At 44.7% G+C, this 21,964-nt stretch overlaps 1 protein-coding gene across 5 annotated transcripts in view; it reads right to left on the bottom strand.

The window, feature by feature from the left end:
• RECK (reversion inducing cysteine rich protein with kazal motifs) overlaps nucleotides 1–21,964 on the bottom strand; it is a 1,181,658-nt gene that overhangs the window by 53,409 nt on the left and 1,106,285 nt on the right. For all 5 annotated transcript variants that reach the window (XM_077269433.1, XM_077269437.1, XM_077269436.1 and 2 more), the window contains one exon: nucleotides 14,920–15,075. In XM_077269433.1, coding sequence (XP_077125548.1) covers nucleotides 14,920–15,075 — 156 coding nt within the window. The remainder of the gene's footprint in view (nucleotides 1–14,919; nucleotides 15,076–21,964) is intronic.

Here is a 21,964-nt window from a genome sequence, read left to right as displayed (position 1 = left end):
TCAAATGCCCACTTCATAGCCAACAACTCCCGATTGCCAACATAATAATTCCGCTCAGCAGGCGAAAACTTCCTCGAGAAAAAGGCACAAGGTCTCATCACAGAGCAACCAGGGCCTCTCTGCGACAAAACGGCCCTTGCCCCAATCTCAGAAGCATCCACTTCAACCTGAAAGGAAAGTGAGACATCAGGCTGGCACAAAACAGGCGCCGAAGTAAACCGGCGCTTCAACTCCTGGAAAGCCTCCACGGCTGCAGGAGCCCAGTTAGCAACATCAGAACCTTTCTTGGTCATATCCGTCAAAGGTTTAACAATGCTAGAAAAATTAGCAATAAAACGACGGTAGAAGTTAGCAAAACCCAAGAACTTCTGAAGACTCTTAACTGACGTGGGTTGAGTCCAATCTTGAATAGCTCGGACCTTGACTGGGTCCATCTCCACCGCAGAAGGGGAAAAAATAAACCCCAAAACGGGAACCTTCTGTACTCCAAAGAGACACTTTGATCCCTTAACAAACAAAGCATTCTCACGCAAAACCTGAAACACCATCCTGACCTGCTCTACATGCGAGTCCCAGTCATCAGAAAAAAACAGAATATCATCCAGATAAACGATCATAAATCTATCCAGATACTTCCGGAAAATATCATGCATAAAGGACTGAAACACTGAAGGAGCATTAGAGAGCCCAAAAGGCATCACCAAGTACTCAAAATGACCTTCGGGCGTATTAAATGCGGTTTTCCATTCATCTCCTCGCTTAATGCGCACAAGGTTGTACGCACCACGAAGATCTATCTTGGTGAACCACTTGGCACCTTTAATTTGGGCAAACAAGTCTGACAACAGAGGCAAAGGATACTGAAATTTAACAGTGATTTTATTCAAAAGCCGATAGTCAATACAAGGTCTCAAAGATCCGTCCTTCTTGGCCACAAAAAAGAATCCCGCACCAAGAGGGGAAGAGGAAGGACGGATATGCCCCTTCTCCAGAGATTCCTTGATATACGAACGCATTGCGGTATGCTCAGGTACAGACAGATTAAATAGTCTTCCCTTAGGAAATTTGCTACCTGGAATCAAATCTATGGCACAGTCACAGTCCCTATGAGGAGGCAAAGCACTGGACCTGGACTCGCTGAACACATCCTGATAATCAGACAAATACTCAGGAACTTCCGAAGGAGTAGAGGAAGCAATAGACACCGGCGGGGAATCACCATGAATACCCTGACAGCCCCAACTTGACACAGACATTGCCTTCCAATCCAAGACTGGATTATGAGTCTGTAACCATGGCAAACCCAAAACGACCAAATCATGCATCTTATGCAGAACAAGAAAACGAATCACCTCCCGATGTTCAGGAGTCATGCACATGGTTACCTGTGTCCAAAACTGCGGTTTATTTTCCGCCAATGGCGTAGCATCAATACCCCTCAGAGGGATAGGATTAACCAACGGCTCAAGAACAAAACCACAGCGCTTGGCAAATGACAGATCCATAAGACTCAGGGCAGCACCTGAATCCACAAACGCCATAACAGGGTAAGAGGACAATGAGCAAATTAAAGTCAAAGACAAAATAAATTTAGGTTGCAAATTACCAATGGCGACAGGACTAACAACCCTTGTTAGGCGTTTAGAGCATGCTGATATAACATGTGTAGAATCACCACAGTAAAAACACAACCCATTCTGACGTCTATGATTTTTCCGCTCATTTCTGGTCTGAATTCTATCACATTGCATCAAATCAGGTGCTTGTTTAGACAACACTACCAGAGGATTAGCGGTTTTGCGCTCCCGCAAACGCCGGTCAATTTGAATAGCCAGCGCCATGGAATCACTCAGACTTGTAGGAATGGAGAAACCCACCATCACATTCTTAATGGCTTCAGAAAGGCCATTTCTGAAATTTGCGGCCAGAGCACACTCATTCCACTGAGTAAGCACGGACCATTTCCGAAATTTTTGGCAATACACTTCAGCTTCATCCTGGCCCTGAGAAATAGCCAGCAAGGCTTTTTCTGCCTGAACCTCAAGATTGGGTTCCTCGTACAGCAATCCGAGCGCCAGAAAAAACACATCAATATTTGCCAATGCCGGATCTCCTGGCGCTAGCGAGAAGGCCCAATCCTGAGGGTCGCCCCGTAAAAAAGAGATAACAATTTTAACTTGCTGAGCTGAGTCTCCAGATGAACGGGGTCTCAGAGATAGAAACAATTTACAATTATCCCTGAAATTCCTAAACTTAAATCGGTCTCCAGAAAACAGTTCAGGAATAGGTATTTTAGGTTCAGACATAGAACTACTGGTAACAAAATCTTGTATGCTTTTGCACACCAGCAGCAAGCTGGTCCACACTTGTTATCAAGGTCTGGACATTCATGTCTGCAGCAAGCTCAAGCCACTCAGAGGTAAAGGGGAGGAAGAGAGGGAAAAAAAAAAAACTCAGAATTTCCTTTCTTATTATCCCACTTCTGCAATGCATTAAACATTCAATTTGGTCCTGGCATACTGTTATGACCCCAATGGCAGAGGGTCTCAGGAAAAAATACCAAGTCTGCAAACATAAAAAACCAGCTCATAGGGCAGTGGTAACTGGGCTGACCATATATCTAATCCTAGCACCACAAATAGAAGTAGCCGGGGAACGTGCCTACGTTGGTTCTAGACGTCTCGCGCCAGCCGGAGAACTAACTAACCCTAGAAGGGAAAAGAAAGACCTTTCTTGCCTCCAGAGAAAAGACCCCCAAAGTTGGATACAAGCCCCCAACAAATAATAACGGTGAGGCAAGAGGAAAAGACAAACATAAGAATGAGCTAGGTATTTAGCAAAGAGAGGCCCACTAACTAATAGCAGAATATAGTAAGATGACTTATATGGTCAGCAAAAACCCTATTAAAATATCCACGCTGGATATTCAAGAACCCCCGAACCGTCTAACGGCCGGGGGGAGAACACCAGCCCCCTAGAGCTTCCAGCAAAGTCAGAAATCACATTTAGTACAAGCTGGACAAAAATAGAAGCAAAGCAAGTAACTCAAAAAACAAAGAAGCAGGACTTAGCTTAATTTTGCAAGAGCTAGGACCAGCAGACAGGAGCAACAGAAGGATCTGAATACAACGAAGCCAGGCACTGGACTAAGGATCCAGGAAGTTTATATAGCAACAACCCTGGACTAACGACCCAGGTGAGTGCCAAACTGAAGAAAGACAATCCCAGAGTCATATCACTAGTGACCACAAGAGGGAGCCAAAAAGTCTAATTCACAACAGCGAACCTCAGGATTGGGCTTTCTCGTTGGCGCCAGGAGATCCGGCATTGGCGGATGTTGATGCGTTTTTTCTGGCGCTCGGATTGCTTTATGAGGAGCCTAATATTGAAATTCAGGCAGAAAAAGCTCTACTGGCTATCTCTCAGGGCCAGGATGAAGCTGAGGTGTACTGCCAAAAATTTCGGAAATGCTCCGTGCTTACTCAATGGAATGAATGTGCTCTGGCCGCAAATTTCAGAAATGGCCTTTCTGAAGCCATTAAGAATGTGATGGTGGGTTTCCCAATTCCTACTAGTCTGAATGATTCTATGGCGCTGGCTATTCAGATTGATCGGCGTTTGCGGGAGCGCAAATCCGCTAATCCTCTCGCGGTGTTGTCTGAACGGACACCTGTCTCAATGCAATGTGACAGAATCCTGACTAGAACCGAACGACAAAATCATAGACGTCAGAATGGGTTGTGTTTTTACTGTGGTGATTCTACACATGTTATATCAGCATGCTCTAAACGCCTAACCAAAGTTGTCAGTCCTGTCACCATTGGTAATTTGCAGCCTAAATTTATTTTGTCTGTGACTTTAATTTGTTCATTGTCTTCCTACCCTGTTATGGCATTTGTGGATTCAGGTGCTGCCCTGAGTCTTATGGACTTTTCATTTGCCAAGCGCTGTGGTTTTGTTTTGGAACCTTTAAAAGTTCCTATTCCTCTCAGAGGAATTGATGCTACGCCACTGGCGGAAAATAAACCGCAGTATTGGACACAAGTGACCATGTGCATGACTCCTGAACATCGGGAGGTGATTCGTTTTCTTGTTCTGCATAAAATGAATGATTTGGTCGTTTTAGGTCTGCCATGGTTACAGACCCATAATCCTGTTTTGGATTGGAAGGCTATGTCTGTGTCGAGTTGGGGTTGTCAGGGAATTCATTGCGATTCTCCGCCGGTGTCTATTGCTACTTCTACTCCTTCAGAAGTTCCTGAGTATTTGTGTGACTATCAGGATGTATCCAGTGAGTCCAGGTCCAGTGCTCTTCCTCCTCATAGGGACTGCGACTGCGCTATAGATTTGATTCCTGGCAGTAAATTTCCTAAGGGACGATTATTTAATTTGTCAGTACCCGAGCATGCCGCGATGCGTTCTTATGTCAAGGAGTCTTTGGAGAAGGGGCATATTCGTCCATCCTCTTCCCCTCTTGGTGCGGGATTCTTTTTTGTGGCCAAGAAAGACGGGTCTTTGAGACCTTGTATAGACTATCGGCTTCTGAATAAAATCACTGTTAAGTTTCAGTATCCTTTGCCACTATTGTCAGACTTGTTTGCTCGGATAAAGGGTGCCAAGTGGTTCACCAAGATAGATCTTCGTGGTGCGTACAACCTTGTGCGCATTAGGCAGGGAGATGAATGGAAAACTGCATTCAATACGCCCGAAGGTCATTTTGAATACTTGGTGATGCCCTTTGGGCTCTCTAATGCCCCTTCAGTGTTTCAGTCCTTTATGCATGATATCTTCCGGAAGTATCTGGATAAATTTATGATCGTTTATCTGGATGATATTCTGTTTTTTTCTGATGATTGGGATTCTCATGTAAAGCAGGTCAGGATGGTGTTTCAGGTTTTGCATGATAATGCTTTGTTTGTGAAGGGCTCAAAGTGTCTCTTTGGAGTGCAGAAGGTTTCCTTTTTGGGTTTTATTTTCTCCCCTTCTGCTGTGGAGATGGACCCAGTCAAGGTCCGAGCTATTCATGATTGGACTCAACCCACGTCTGTTAAGAGTCTTCAGAAGTTCTTGGGGTTTGCTAATTTCTACCGTCGCTTTATCGCTAACTTTTCTAGTGTTGTTAAACCTTTGACGGATATGACCAAGTTAGGTTCTGATGTGGCTAATTGGGCTCCTGCAGCCGTGGAGGCCTTCCAGGAGCTGAAGCGCCGGTTTACTTCGGCGCCTGTTTTGTGCCAGCCTGATGTCGCACTTCCCTTTCAGGTAGAAGTGGATGCTTCTGAGATCGGTGCTGGGGCTGTTTTGTCGCAGAGAGGCTCTGGTTGCTCTGTGATGAGACCATGTGCCTTTTTTTCTAGGAAGTTTTCGCCTGCTGAGCGGAATTATGATGTTGGTAATGGGGAGTTGTTGGCCATGAAGTGGGCATTTGAGGAGTGGCGTCATTGGCTCGAGGGTGCTAAGCATCGTGTGGTGGTCTTGACTGATCACAAGAATCTGATGTATCTCGAGTCTGCTAAGCGCCTGAATCCTAGACAGGCTCGTTGGTCATTGTTTTTCTCTCGTTTTGACTTTGTGGTCTCGTACCTGCCTGGTTCGAAGAATGTTAAGGCTGATGCTCTTTCTAGGAGCTTTGTGCCTGACTCTCCTGGAGTCTCGGAGCCAGCTGGTATTCTTAAAGAGGGAGTAATCGTGTCGGCCATATCTCCTGATTTGCGACGTGTGTTGCAGAGATTTCAGGCTGGTAGACCTGACTCTTGTCCACCCGACAGACTGTTTGTTCCTGATAAATGGACCAGCAGAGTCATTTCCGAGGTTCATTCCTCGGTGTTGGCAGGGCATCCGGGAATTTTTGGTACCCGAGATTTGGTGGCTAGGTCCTTTTGGTGGCCTTCCTTGTCACGGGATGTGCGGTCATTTGTGCAGTCCTGTGGGACTTGTGCTCGGGCTAAGCCTTGTTGTTCTCGTGCTAGCGGGTTGCTTTTGCCCTTGCCCGTCCCGAAGAGGCCTTGGACACACATTTCCATGGATTTCATTTCTGATCTGCCGGTGTCTCAAGGAATGTCTGTCATCTGGGTGGTGTGTGATCGTTTTTCCAAGATGGTCCATTTGGTACCCTTGCCTAAGTTGCCTTCCTCTTCCGATCTGGTTCCTTTGTTTTTTCAGAATGTGGTTCGTTTACACGGCATTCCGGAGAATATCGTGTCCGACAGAGGATCCTTTTGTGCTAAAATGGGCATTGATTTGTCGTTTTCATCTGCCTTTCATCCTCAGACTAATGGTCAAACGGAGCGAACTAATCAGACACTGGAGGCTTATTTGAGATGTTTTGTTTCTGCGGACCAGGATGATTGGGTGACCTTCTTGCCATTGGCTGAGTTTGCCCTTAATAATTGGGCTAGTTCCGCTACTTTGGTTTCGCCATTCTTCTGCAACTCTGGTTTTCATCCTCGTTTCTCCTCGGGTCATGTTGAGTCTTCTGACTGCCCTGGGGTGGATTCTGTGGTGGATAGGTTGCAGCGGATTTGGAATCATGTGGTGGACAACTTGAAGTTGTCACAGGAGAAGGCTCAGCGTTTTGCCAACCGCAGCCGCGGTGTGGGTCCCCGACTTCGTGTTGGGGAATTGGTTTGGTTGTCTTCTCGGTATGTCCCTCTGAAGGTCTCCTCTCCTAAGTTTAAGCCTCGCTTTATTGGTCCTTATAACATTTTGGAAGTTCTTAACCCGGTTTCATTTCGTTTGGATCTTCCTGTGTCGTTTGCTATTCACAACGTGTTCCATAGGTCTTTGCTGCGGCGGTACGTTGTGCCTGTGGTTCCTGCTGTTGAGCCTCCTGCTCCAGTGTTGGTTGAGGGCGAGTTGGAGTACGTGGTGGAAAAGATCTTGGATTCTCGTCTCTCTAGACGGAGGCTTCAGTATTTGGTCAAATGGAAGGGCTATGGTCAGGAGGATAATTCCTGGGTGGTCGCCTCGGATGTTCATGCGGCCGATTTGGTTCGTGCCTTCCACGCTGCTCATGCTGATCGCCCTGGTGGTCTTGGTGAGGGTTCGGTGACCCCTCCTTAAAGGGGGGTACTGTTGTGAACTATACTTTTTGGCTCCCTCTTGTGGTCTCTTGTGGTTTGGCACTTGGTTTGTCTTTTCCCAGGTTGGTACTCACCTGCTTCGTTAGGCCTGGGGTGTTGCTATTTAAACTTCCTGGATTCTCAGTCCAGTGCCTGGCATCGTTGTAATCAGTTCATTTCTGTTTGCTCCTGTCTTCAGGTCCTGGTTCTTTGCAAGATAAGCTAAGTCCTGCTTTCTAACTTTTGTTTATTCGCATTGTTCTTATTTTTGTCCAGCTTGTACAAAATGTGATTCCTGATATCGCTGGAAGCTCTAGGGGGCTGATATTCTCCCCCCTCACCGTTAGTCGGTTTGGGGGTTCTTGGATATTCAGCGTGGAATTTTTGCAGGGTTTTTTGCTGACCATATAAGTCATCTTACTATCTTCTGCTATTTAGTCAGTGGGCCTCTCTTTGCTAAAATCTAGTTCATTCTTACGTTTGTCTTTTCTTCTTGCCTCACCGTTATTATTTGTTGGGGGCTTGTATTTCTTTGGGGTCTTTTCTCTGGAGGCAAGGGAGGTCTTATTTTCCCTGATAGGGTTAGTTAGTTCTCCGGCTGGCGCGAGACGTCTAGGATCAACGTAGGCACGTTCCCCAGCTACTGTTAGTGTTTGTGCTAGGATCAGCTATATGGTCAGCCTAGTTACCACTTCCCTATGAGCTGGTATTTATGTTTGCAGACTTTGCTTTAATCTCTGAGATCCCTTGCCATTGGGATCATAACAGGTCCCTCGTAGAAGGCGGGGTACTGTCATGTCGGACGCCGTTCAGACCAGGTTGTTCGACAGACAATGGTAATTCCGCTTTTGACCACTATGCGCTCATTGGCGTCGGCTAGATTTTATCTAGCTGGTCCGGGGTTAATTTACCTGGTGCTCGGATTGGAAGCTGGGCCATGCCCACTGCCTTTAAATAGTTCTCCTGAACATTGGGTGTCGCCGATTATAGCTACTGTCTTGTGCATGGTTATCTCGGTCTGGAGTGGTGAGCTAGTAGTTGGAGTATCGTTGCTGGTGGTGGATTTCCCTTTGTCTTATTTGCTCCTTCCTATATTTTGTATTTGTTTTGCCCTTTGCATTTATAGTGTATTCCTGAGTGACTGCGGCGTGGTGCTTATTTTTCCGTTATCCTTGTCTGTGATAACTGTGGGTATTGGAGTGTGGACCCTTCACTGGGTGGTGGGTTGTGGTTTCAGCCTAGGGTTGAAACAGGAGATAGGGCGAGGGTGGAGGCCCAGACATGCACACCATCAGTGTAAACTCTGGGAGAGGGTCAGTCAGGGTTTCCCTAATCTGAGGGAAATCGCAGGGGCCTGGGTTATTAGCTCTTTCCTGCCTAGGTCTCCCGTGACACCCTTTGCACAGAACCAGACTGAGCGAGACGCTGGGACCGATGTCTCCGCTGAGCAGGCTCCACTACGGCTGATGCAGAATGAGAGACTGCAGCAGACATGGTTTGAGATTCCCCCTGTGCAGCGGCGGAAACTCGACTCCTAACACGGTGTTCCCATTTTTTCTACCTCTGTGTGCCGCCACGTGAGTGAACCACCACTATATATATATATATATATATATATATATATATATATATATATATATATATATATATCTATATATATATATATATATATATATATATATCTGGCAAAAGTTAAGATACCACTGCAACATTTTTAGGTCTGATTTTTCTCTTTATAGGTATATTTTTGAGTGAAATGTAAATTGCTCTTTTATTTTATAAGCCACTGACAACATGTCTTCGAATTTCCAAGCACTAAATTTTGTATTTATTTTCAGAAAATTAGAAATGTTCAAAATAACAAAAAAATGCAGTGCTTGCAGACATCAATAATGCTAAGAAAACAAGTTCATAATCATTTAGAAACAACAATACTAATGTTTTAACTCAGGAAGAGTTCAGAAATCAATATTTTGTGGAATAACCATGATTTTTAGTCACAGCTTTCATGCGTCTTGGTATGCTTTCCACCAGTCTTTCACATTGCTTTTGGGTGACCTTATGATACTCCTGGTACAAAAATTTAAGCAGTTCTTCTTTGTTTGATGGCTTGTGACTATCCATCTTCCTCTTGATTACATTCCAGAGGTTTTTATGGGGTTCAGGTCTGGAGATTGGGCTGGCCATGACAGGGATTTGATGTGGTTGTCCTTCATCCACACATGGATTGATCTAGCTGTGTGGCATGGCGCATTTTTTTGCTGGAAAAAACAGTCATCAGAGTCCTCACAATCAAGCCTTGTATGCGGCTTGATTCATACATCCTTTGCAAAGATTAACCTGTCCAATTTCAGCCTTTCTGAAGCATCCCCAGATCATCACCGATCCTCCACCAAATTTCACAGTGGGTGCAAGATACTGTGCCTTGTACGCCTCTCCAGGTCTCTGTCTAACCATTAGATGACCAGGTGTTGGGCAAAGCTGAACATTAGACTCATCAGAGAAGATTACGTTACCCCAGTCCTCTATGGTCCAATCCTTATGGTCTTTGGCAAACTTCAGCCTGGCTCTCCTTTGCTTCTCAATGATGAAAGGCTTTTTTCTAGCTTCACATGACTTGAGCCCTGCCTCTACGAGCCTGTTACGAACTGTACTTGCTGTGCACTTCACCACAGCTGCCATTTGCCATTCCTTTTGTAGGTCACTTGATGTCATCCTGAGGATGCTAAGTGACCTTCAAATAAGATGACTGTCATCCCGGTCAGTGGAGAGTTGTTTTGCTCTCTGCCGGTCTGTAACTTTGTTGTCCCCAATGTCTGCTGCTTGACCTTGTTGTAAAGGACTGCCTTCTTAGAAATTTTAAGGATGGAGGCAACATGACGTTCACTGTATCCCTCTGCTAGTAAAGCCAGAATTGAGCCCTTCTTTTCCTCACTCAAGACTTTTCTCTTTTCTTTTCAACTCCTTTGGCATAGTTAAAAGTTATTTTTTCATTCCTATTTCTTTTGGGATATTACTAGAACTTGATTTGCCAACTTGTCCTATTGCAAGAGGATTGTGAACACCACAGTGGTGTTTTATACTTTCCTTCGATAAATAAGATTTGGTTCAGGTGATTACCTAATCAGAAGCGCATTAAGTAGAAAGAGGTGTACTCTGGTTGGAATTCAACTGACACTGGAATGGAATGGCTGTCAGACATATAGAGAAGCAGATTTTTAGAAAACTGTGCAGTGGACTCTTAATTTTTGCCAGAGCTGTGTGTGTGTATATATATATATATATATATATATATATATATATATATATATATATATATATATATATATATATATATATATATATATATATATATATATATATATATATACACAGTATATACACATACATACATACATACATACATACATACATACATACATACATTTTTGCTTTCTTGGCTTTTTTTCAGAGAATATGAATGATACCACCAAAACTTTTTCTCCACTCATGGATAGTGGTTAGGTAAAGCCATTTATTGTCAACAAACTACTGTATTTTCTCTTTTTAAATCATAATGACAACCCAAAACATCCAAATGACCCTGATCAAAAGTTTACATACCCCTTTTTTTTTCGTAATACCGTGTATTGCCAACTCTAACATCAATGACAGCTTGAAGTCTTTTGTAGTAGTTGAGGATGAGGTTTTTTATTTTCTCAGATGGTAAAGCTGCCCATTCTTCTTGGCAAAATTCCTGTTAAATTACCAGTCTAGGACACCCACTCCTTAATATTGGGAAAAAATGTTTTTTTTGAGGCCCCCTCCACTACGTCTCTCCGAATCGGTATTGGAGTGCCTCCTTCTAATTTTTGGCATCCCTGGCACTTAGTGCATACGCTTTACCAGTATAGGAGACCCACTCCTTAGTAATGGGAAAAAATGCGTTTTTGTGGTTCCACCTTCTAATTGAGGGAACATTTTTTAAAACCAAAAGAGCCAATGGGTTCTATTAGTATATGATCCACTGCCTTGTTGTGGGCTGTCAGGTGGTCGTCACATATGGAGTTCTCACACTGCATACAGGATTTCACAGCTGGGACAGGAGTGTTTGTACAGTGAGTACAGAAGATTGTGGTATCCTTCATATGAGGGCAAGTAGAAGCGAGACTGAGACCCTCCGCTATATTCACCAACAGGGTTGATGACATAACAGTCCTTGATGCTACTACATTAAACTAATTGCTTTTTCAGGGCCATTTCAAATAGATTCTATTTTGTTATAATAAAATTGCTATTATCTGCAATTCATGTAGGGCGAGGAGTGGCAGTAGGTGTAGCGTATGACACACAACTAGTCAGGGATTATTGCCTTATAAATTGTAAGCCTTCCTAAGGTTTCTTTTTTTCATGGACTCATTGACCAATTCATGATTTTTATGGTAATCTGAACTCCGAAATTCATCCAGGCTGCCAATGTTTCTTGTTTTCCTCCAGACTTTGTGGCTAGCCGGCATTTAGTCAGGGATTATTGCCTTATAAATTTTAAGCCTTGCTGCTGCTTTTTTCCACGCACTCATTGACTTACTAATGGTTTTTAGGGTATTATATGCTCATAAATTCATCAAAGCAGGCAAAATTAACTGATTTTATGTGCATTTTCACAGTTTTTCTGTAGCATCTGTATGTAAGAGGTAATGGTGAAAGACTTTACGCTATTGGAGCTGGAATTACCCCTTGTCAACTCTCCAGCGCTTTGTTTCCATCTATTTCTGGGTGGTTCTTGAAGTATGTTTGGTGTCATTGTCTTGCTGGAAGACCCATGACCTACAAGGATGCAAACCCAGCTTTCTGACCACGGGCACTACACTGCAACCCAAGATACTTTGGGAATCTTCACCTTTCAAGGCACACAGGGCCAGAGGCAGGAAACATCCCCTGAATATGTTTGAACCTCGATCATATTTGACTGTAACTACTGTGTTCTTTCATTTGTAGGCCTCATTCCATTTACAGTAAACCGTAGAATTATGTGCTTTACCAAAAAACTCTATCCTGGTCTTATCTCTCCACAAGACACCTGCTGGCCCTCTAAGAATAGTAAAGAGGCACCTGATAGCTCTCTGCAAATAGTGATGGCCAACTAATGGCCCTGAAAAAAAAATTGTGCGTTTCAATGTGTCTAACCATGTCTCGTACACCACATGGCCAGATAAGGTATTAAAACGATAAAATTACATTTCCTGTTGAATGTTTTTTTTCACAAAAACACTGTGTGAACATAGCCCAAGGTTTGGAGGATCATTTTTTTTCTCTCAATTTTTTTTTCCTTACATACAAGTCAATATCTTGGAAAGAATGTTTCTTAATATTTTTTCCTGTCAAATCCATTTTAAGTGTGGTTTTGTATGTTTTATTGTCAGTCTGTAAAAGTGGCATAATACTTTGACAACACTTCCCAGCAGTGACCTGGGATTTAGAGACGCTTTCATGGGTCTTCCCCATGCTGTTCCCATGCCATTTCAGTGCAGTTTAAATCATTTTAAGCAATTCCATTTACCCCCTCCAGACCTCCAGGGGCCCCCAGAAAAATTCTCGAGTTTCCCACTACAGTACCACTGTACTCGTTACTTGGATCGAGATCCTGAGCATTCCGATTTGCTTGACTCGTGTAAGTACGCAAACATTTTAGTGCTTGCTTATCTCTAGACCCAAGGTTATTTTTCTATTCATAGCATAGACGCCAGCCGATGAATACTCCCCTCATCGGCGCCTGCTCTCACTGTTATCAGTGACAGCAGGCATAGGCTGACGGGAGTAGTACTCTCATCAGCCAATGCCTGTGACCGGAGGTAACCTTTTTAAAGCTGGTCACAGCTGCTGGCTGATGCGATCATCTGACTGATTGGGAACCACAGCTCTCTGACCAGCGGTAATGAACACCGATCTGAGCCCATGTTTGCCGCACTGTCATGCAGATGACAGTGTGGCAAACAAGGGATGTTCGAGCCCCACATTCATCTGAATGGGGTCCGGGTTTGGGTACCGTTCTGGTACCCGAACAAAACGTCTTTTACATGTTCGCCCTAACTTCCACGTGTGCACCCATTACTACTTACAATTCCTTCCACAAGGTCATTAATAATAAAAAATAGATTAAAAAAAATTGGGCCAAACACAGAACATTTAGTCCCCACTGCTGTCTTAGAGAATCTAGCATTTACAACAACTGTTTGTTTTTTTCCCTTAAATGTAACAGAGGAGTGTTCACACCAAGGAAAGGCGCTTGGTGCATTTAAACATTTAAGTGCACCTTCCCACCTACATGTTTTACATCTACAGTATCTCTGCCTTTCTCTGGCTCTATGAAGTCAGAGGTTTCAATAAAAGAAGAGAAGGGGTGTATATAGAGGTAAAACAAGCAGAGAGGAAGGTGCGTTTAAATGATTGGCCACACCATTGTGTACCGAGCACCTGTACTTGATTTGAACAGTCATTCTGCGCTGAAAGAATCCCTAAAACCATTTCTTTACCCATCTGCATGCAGTTTCTCCTAGTCCTTGCTTTTTTCTTATTTAGATTGCAAAATATAAATTTTAAAATAAAAATATCTCAAAATCATGGTTTGCCAGTAATCACTCATATGAGAATTGTAATAAAAGTTACCGTATATACTTGAGTATAAGCTGACCTGAGTATAAGCCGAGGCACCTACTTTTGCCACGGAAAACTGGGTAAGTTTATTGACTCGAGTATAAGCCAGATAAGCATTGTCACACTCATCCCTGTCCTGCTATGCGTGGCTCCCCCTGTCCTGGTATGTGGCTCCCCCTGTCCTGTCCTGCTATGCGCGGCTCCCCTTGTCCTGTCCTGGTGTGTGGCTCCCCCTGTCTTGGTATGTGGCTCCACTTGTCCTGTCCTGGTATGTGGCTCTTCCTTCCTGTCCTGGTATGTGGCACCCCCTGTCCTGTCCTGGTATGTGGCTCCCCCTGTCCTGGTATGTGGCTCCCCCATGCTGTCCTGGTATGTGGCTCCCCCTGTTGTATGCGCATGTCTCCCCTGATCTGCATTGCTCAGCTCCCCCGGTCCGCATTTCTCAGCTCCCCCAGGTCCCGCATTGCTCAGCTCCCCAGGTCCCGCATTGCTCAGCTCCCCAGGTCCCGCATAGTTCAGCGCCACAGGTCCCGCAAGGTTCAGCTCCCCAGGTCCCACATTGCTCCGCTCCCCAGGTCCCACATTGCTCAGCTCCCAAGGTCTTGCATTGCTCAGCTCCCAAGGTCCCTCGTTGCTCAGCTTCCCAGATCCCGCATTGCTCAGCTCGCCCGTCCCCCATGGCTCGGCTTTCCCATGCCATGGTTGCATGTATGGCTCACATTGCTCCCCTCTCCCCGTCATACTCATCCTCCTCGCTCCTGCATCTCCGTTATCCCGGCACAGGCGGCTCTCCTCTCCTCTGCTCAGCGGTCGCATGGTACCACTCATTAAGGTAATGAATATGCGCTCCACGCCTATGGGAGTGGAGACGCGTCCATATTCATTACCTTAATGAGCAGAATCATGTGACTGCTCAGCACAGGAGAGGAGAGCCGCCGCTGCCGTGACAACTGAGATGCAGCGATGGAGGGTGAGTATGATCTCTTCTGTTAGCCGGCGGCTGCAGCTGTCACTGTGCCACAGCCGCCGGCTCCTGTCACCCGCTGCTCTGCCCCCGCTGCTCCGCCGATCCCTCCCCCTCCCCCGCCATCTTTTTGGACCGTGACTCTTGTATAACCCGAGGGGGGCGTTTTCAGCACAAAAAATTGTGATGAAAATCTCGGCTTACTTATATACGGTAACTTATCCTGACAAAATGACCCTAAAGAATAATGTGCAATCTTACCTGTATTGTTTTCGTTTGATTGTCAACTGGCACAATAAGAACAATTATTTCTGACTCCACACTGAGATAACCAAAAACATCACACTGGGGTACCGATATGTGATGTCTTATTTTATGAAGTACATCCAAGATACTTATAGGCCATTTCTTTGTTGCCTGTGAAAATATACATTTTAATTTTACTTTAAAGAAAATGTATCAGATTAATGCTTTCTAAATCAGCATGAAACAAGGATGCAAGGATAGGTCCTCCAAACTGCAAACATCTATGTTTACTCTAAAATGCTGCAGTGTTTCACAGAAAACATTGTTTGAAATACAGTAAACTCATGTAAAACAGTTGTACATAAACAGCTACATGAATGGCTATATACGGTACAAATATGGAGAGACATGTCAATCTAGCCAAGACTATGTAGTAGAAGCTGGTGGTAACCTATCCAAGTGATTAGTCTCCATATTTACTGCCCATTTTTAAGCAACGGTATATTTTGTAAGATGTACTGCAACATTTCAAAGTAAGATATAGATATCAACAAGTCAGTTCCTATTTCATGATTTAAAAACTATAACAATACACAAGCCACTTCCCGACTTCTAAGCACCATCCTACTTACTGCAAATTTCACTCTGCTCCACCCAGTATCTCACCATCACACTGCGCTACCTTGTGCTTCTTTTCTGGCTCTGCTGTTTGTGAGTCATGGGGGAATGCAGCATTTTTGTTTTGTCCAAGTTGTTACCGACCCGACTTGCCTTCTCGTTTATCCTGATCTCTCTGCTCCTGAACTCCGCTACGAATTCTGAACTTGTGCCACCTGCCCCGATCTTGGAACATCGGACTATGCTTTTGTCTTGACCTGCTGTACCCCGTACCCGAGACCAGGGCCGGACTGGGACTAAAATTCAGCCCTAGCATTTGAAGTTACACATGCCCACTTGTCACATGGTGACTGTATAATATCTTTGTACACTTGTAGGCAGGGCCGGTTTTAGGCAAAGTGGGGCCCTACGCCTAGGCAAAGTTTAAAATGGGGCCCCAAATGCTAACATATTGCACATCACACAAAAGCATTTCGGTTGTATTTACAAGCGCTGAGTTCAGGCCGCTAAATGAGTTTGATCAACAATACTGAAGTTGTTCAACACTTGTTTCCCAGCCTCTTTCCGCCAGCTGAGGAATAATGATGGGACAGAACGATTACTAACAGATCACTAACAGATCACCATACAGTATCATATTATCAGCAGCACATCTCCAGTTTACACCGGAGATGTGCTGCTGAGAACAATTGTTTTTTGTTCCAGCAAAAACAATCTGAATATGCAGCATTTTACTTGTTTAGTAAAATACAACCCATAGTCCTCCATATATTATAATATGCACCACAGTCCTCCATATAGTATAATACACTCCCTATAGTCCTCCATATATTAAAATACACTGCTCAGACCTCCATAAAGCATAATACTCCTCATAGTCCTCCATATAGCATAATACACTCCTCAGTCTTCCATATAGCATAATACACTCCTCCTAGTGCTCCATATAGTATAATACACCGCCAGTCATCCATGTAGTACAATTCACTTCCCATAGTATAATGCACCCCATAGTTCTTCATATAGTATGACGTATTCCCCATAATCCTCGATACAGTATACTCATGACCCAGTATCATCACGGGTTTACTAGGCACCGTTCATGTCAGACTAATTTGATCAGCTTCTATGAAGAGGTAAGTTCTGGACTGGACCAAGGGAGCCCAGTGGATGTAGTGTATATGGACTTTTCAAAAGCTTTTGATACGGTGCCACACAAAAGGTTGTTACATAAAATGAGAATAATGGGGATAGGGGAAAATATGTGTAAGTGGATTGAGAGCTGGCTCAGGGATAGGAAACAAAGGGTGGTTATTAATGGAGCACACTCAGACTGGGTCGCGGTTAGCAGTGGGGTACCACAGGGGTCAGTATTGGGCCCTTTTCTTTTTAACATATTTATTAATGACCTTGTAGGGGGTATTCAGAGTAGAATTTCAATATTTGCAGATGACACTAAACTCTGCAGGGTAATCAATACAGGGGAGGACAATTTTATATTACAGGATGATTTATGTAAACTAGAAGCTTGGGCTGATAAATGGCAAATGAGCTTTAATGGGGATAAATGTAAGGTCATGCACTTGGGTAGAAGTAATAAGATGCATAACTATGTGCTTAATTCTAAAACTCTGGGCAAAACCGTCAATGAAAAAGACCTGGGTGGATGGGAGGATGACAAACTCATATTCAGTGGCCAGTGTCAGGCAGCTGCTACAAAGGCAAATAAAATAATGGGATGTATTAAGAGGCATAGATGCTCATGAGGAGAACATAATTTTACCTCTATACAAGTCACTAGTTCGACCACACTTAGAATACTGTGCACAGTTCTGGTCTCAGGTGTATAAGAAAGACATAGCTGAACTGGAGCGGGTGCAGAGAAGAGGGACCAAGGTTATTAGAGGACTGGGGGGTCTGCAATACCAAGATAGGTTATTACACTTGGGGCTATTTAGTTTAGCAAAACGAAGGCTAAGCGGTGATCTTATTTTAATGTATAAATATATGAGGGGACAGTACAAAGACCTTTCTGATGATCTTTTTAATCATAGACCGGTGACAGGGACAAGGGGGCATCCTCTACGTCTGGAGGAAAGAAGGTTTAAGCATAATAACAGATGCGGATTCTTTACTGTAAGAGCAGTGAGACTATGGAACTCTCTGCCGTATGATGTTGTAATGAGTGATTCATTACTTAAATTTAAGAGGGGACTGGATACCTTTCTGGAAAAGTATAATGTTACAGGGTATATACACTAGATTCCTTGATAGGGCGTTGATCCAGGGAACTAGTCTGATTGCAGTATGTGGAGTCAGGAAGGACTTTTTTCCCCCAATGTGGAGCTTACTCTTTGCCACATGGTTTTTTTTTGCCTTCCTCTGGATCAACATGTTAGGGCATGTTAGGTTAGGCTATGGGTTGAACTAGATGGACTTAGTCTTCCTTCAACCTTAATAACTATGTAACTATAATGCAGCCCACATATAGTATAATGCAGCCACCACCCTACAAAATATAATGCAGCCACCCCAGAGTATAATGCAGCCACCCCATAGAATCATAGAATATAATACAGCCCACCTCCCCATAATATATAATGTAGCCCCCATAGAATATAATGCAGCCCCCATAGTATAACACAGCCTCCCCCATAGAATATAATATACCCCCACAATAGTATATAACAGCCACATAGTATATAACACGGCCTCCCTATAGAATATAATATACCCCCCATAGTATATAGCACAACCCGCATAGCAGATAACACAGCCCACGTAGCAGTATACAGCACAGCCCACACAGTAGTATACAGTACAGCCCACACAGTAGTATACAGCACTGCCCATGTAGCAGTATACAGCACAGCCCACATAGTAGTATACAGCACAGCCCACATAGTAGTATACAGCAGAGCCCACATAGTAGTATACAGCACAGCCAACACAGTAGTATAGAGCAGAGCTCACACAGTAGTATACAGCACTGCCCACATAGTAGTATACAGCACTGCCCACATAGTAGTATACAGCACAGCCCACGCAGTAGTATACAGCACTGCCCACACAGTAGTATACAGCACTGCCCACATAGTAGTATACAGCACTACCCACATAGCAGTATACAGCACAGCCCACATAGCAGTATACAGCACAGCCCACGCAGTAGTATACAGCACTGCCCACACAGTAGTATACAGCACTGCCCACATAGTAGTATACAGCACTACCCACATAGCAGTATACAGCACAGCCCACATAGCAGTATACAGCACAGCCCACACAGTAGTATACAGCACTGCACACATAGTAGTATACAGCAGAGCCCACATAATAGTGTATAGCACTGCCCACATAGTAGTATACAGCACTGCCCACATAGCAGTATACAGCACTGCCCACATAGTATTATACAGCAGAGCCCACACAGTATTATACAGCAGAGCCCACATAGTAGTATACAGCACAGCCCACACAGTAGTATACAGCACAGCCCATACAGTAGTATAACGCACAGCCCACATAGCAGTATACAGCACAGCCCACATAGCAGTATACAGCACAGCCCACACAGTAGTATATAGCACTGCACACATAGTAGTATACAGCAGAGCCCACATAATAGTGTATAGCACTGCCCACATAGTAGTATACAGCACTGCCCACATAGCAGTATACAGCACTGCCCACATAGTAGTATACAGCACAGCCCACACAGTAGTATACAGCAGAGTCCACACAGTAGTGTATAGCACAGCCCACATAGTAGTATACAGCAGAGCCCACACAGTAGTATACAGCACTGCCCACATTGTAGTGTATAGCACAGCTCACATAGTAGTATACAGCAGAGCTCACATTGTAGTGTATAGCACAGCCCACATAGTAGTGTATAGCACAGCCCACATAGTAGTATACAGCAGAGCTCACATAGTAGTGTATAGCACAGCCCACATAGTAATATACAGCAGAGCCCACATAGAAGTTATAGCACAGCCCATACAGTAGTAGTATACACAGCCCACACAGTAGTATATAGCACAGCCCACATAGTAGTATACAGCAGAGCCCACATAGTAGTGTATAGAAAAGCCCACACAGTAGTATACATCAGAGCCCACACAGTAGTATACAGCACTGCCCACATAGTAGTATACAGCAGAGCCCACATAGTAGTGTATAGCACAGCCCACATTGTAGTGTATAGCACAGCCCACATTGTAGTATATAGCACAGCCCACATAGTAGTATATAGCACAGCCCACATTGTAGTGTATAGCACAGCCCACATAGTAGTGTATAGCACAGCCCACATTGTAGTGTATAGCACAGCCCACACAGTAGTATATAGCAGAGCTCACACAGTAGTATATAGCACAGCCCACATAGTAGTATACAGCAGAGCCCACATAGTAGTGTATAGCACAGCCCACATAGTAATATACAGCAGAGCACATATAGAAGTGTATAGCACAGCCCATACAGTAGTAGTATACACAGCCCACACTTTAGTATATAGCACAGCCCACATAGTAGTATACAGCAGAGCCCACATAGTAGTGTATAGAACAGCCCACTCAGTAGTATACAGCAGAGCCCACACAGTAGTATACAGCACTGCCCACATAGTAGTATACAGCAGAGCCCACATCTCTCCTCCCCCCCTAGAATGGCCCCACAGTCCAGTAAAAAAATAAAAAACACTCCTCACTTCCCCTCGTGCCTGCTGTGGTTCCTGCTCCTGTCTCGGCGGCTGCGCTGCACTGCCTGGGACACAGTGAGTGCGCGTGCACCCGCAGTGTAAGAGGCAGAGCGGGGAATGATGGGAGAGGGAGCGTCAGGTGACGCTCTCTCCTCCATCATTGCATTCAACTGTACCAGTGTCATAGACGCCGTTATAGTTGAATGTGGCAGCGGCGGCTCTGGGGGGGAAAGGGTGAGTCGGCATGCAGTGGCCCACTACTGGCACCGGCCCTTCTGGCATTTGCCAGAACTGCCCGATGGCCAGTCCGGCCCTGCCCGAGACTCTGACCCTCCGGTCAGCTGCTGCTGCAGTCCTGGGAACTGCCCTGGAGTGGTACCTAGTGTCTACGGGCGGCCCAGCCTATCATCTCCATCAGAGGATCTTGTGACTACCCAGTAGATACTTAGTTATGCCCGTCAAAGGTAAGTCCGGCCGTGACCCAGTCGTTCAACACTCTGTCGTTCAACACTCTCCAGCGTTACAGTGAGACATAAATCATATAGGGAAAGTATCAATTCTGTCATTTAATTCTGTCATTTCTTTGTATAGTATTTCCTGTTGAAATAAAATGGCCATCCAGCAAAGACAAAAAACCACATTCATGAAGAATTTGAGGATAGATGTTGGAAATTGTTTAGCTGATAGCTATCTTCCGTCTGTCGTTCACCTTAACGTTTGTATTTTATCACTGAGGCAAGATACTATAGCGCAATGGCCGGTGCCCCTGCATGGTGACCCCTTCTCCCTCTATGCAGGGACACCAGCTTACTCCCTGCACCATACCCACAGCATGATTTCCCGGCGTGCTCCTGCTTCTCGCTGGTGTGTGTGCCCCAGTTCTCGGCAGAGCGCAAACTTCCCAGCTCTTAAAGGGGCAGCGTGCACATATAGTAAATGTCCTCAGCTTGTGACTAGATCACAAGTGCGAGATCCTTTGGCATGCGCCTTTTGATGTATTTTGGAATGGTGGTTATGCGCAGGCACACGAACGTCATCATGGAAATGGGGAGGATGGTGCGCTGCAAATCTAAGTCCCAGGGAGACTTCCTGGATTGACTTTATTCTGATTAAGCTGTATTGGAAGGAAAATGAGAGTATGTTATTACAGTAACCCGGAAATGTCTGGGCACGCAATGTATTGATAGCTGAGTTTTATGATGAATATAGATGGACCAAAAAGAGGAATAGGTAGGTACTGATGGGTCTGATGTTGTTGTACTGTACTGCTGGAACACTATGTAATCCTTTTCACACCCATAGCAACTCGTCTTGCAGGATACTCCAATATAGCTCAGCATTGAGACAACCATCAATCCTGGTCAAGTATCCAATGTGTAACAACTCTGCTGGCATCACGGCATGGCCTCTCATCTCTCACACTATCTTACCCACTGCTCCAGGTCAGATGTGGTTTCTGTTTCTTGCCAGCTCCATATTCTGTGCCTCTGCTCTCTGCATGCTTCCTGGCTGTGTGCATAGGGGGGGGGGGCGGTGCCAGAACTCTCTGGTTCTTATAGGAATCAGGTGCACCTGTCTAATCTTTTCCTGACCAATTACCAAGAGGCCTCCAGTATTTAGTGCAGCTCCACCCAGTGGACTGGGCCTGTGCAATGTGTTAGCTCAGTTTGTGTTTTGCTTCTGAGTTTGCCAGGCCTTGCTCTGTGTTACTCCCTCTCTAGAGGCTTTTCTCAGTGT

Source organism: Ranitomeya variabilis, chromosome 6 (genome assembly GCF_051348905.1).
Source record: "Ranitomeya variabilis isolate aRanVar5 chromosome 6, aRanVar5.hap1, whole genome shotgun sequence".
Lineage (NCBI taxonomy): Eukaryota > Metazoa > Chordata > Amphibia > Anura > Dendrobatidae > Ranitomeya > Ranitomeya variabilis.
The sequence above is the reverse complement of the archived record's forward strand: the minus strand, read 5'-3'. Positions and strand labels throughout refer to the sequence as shown.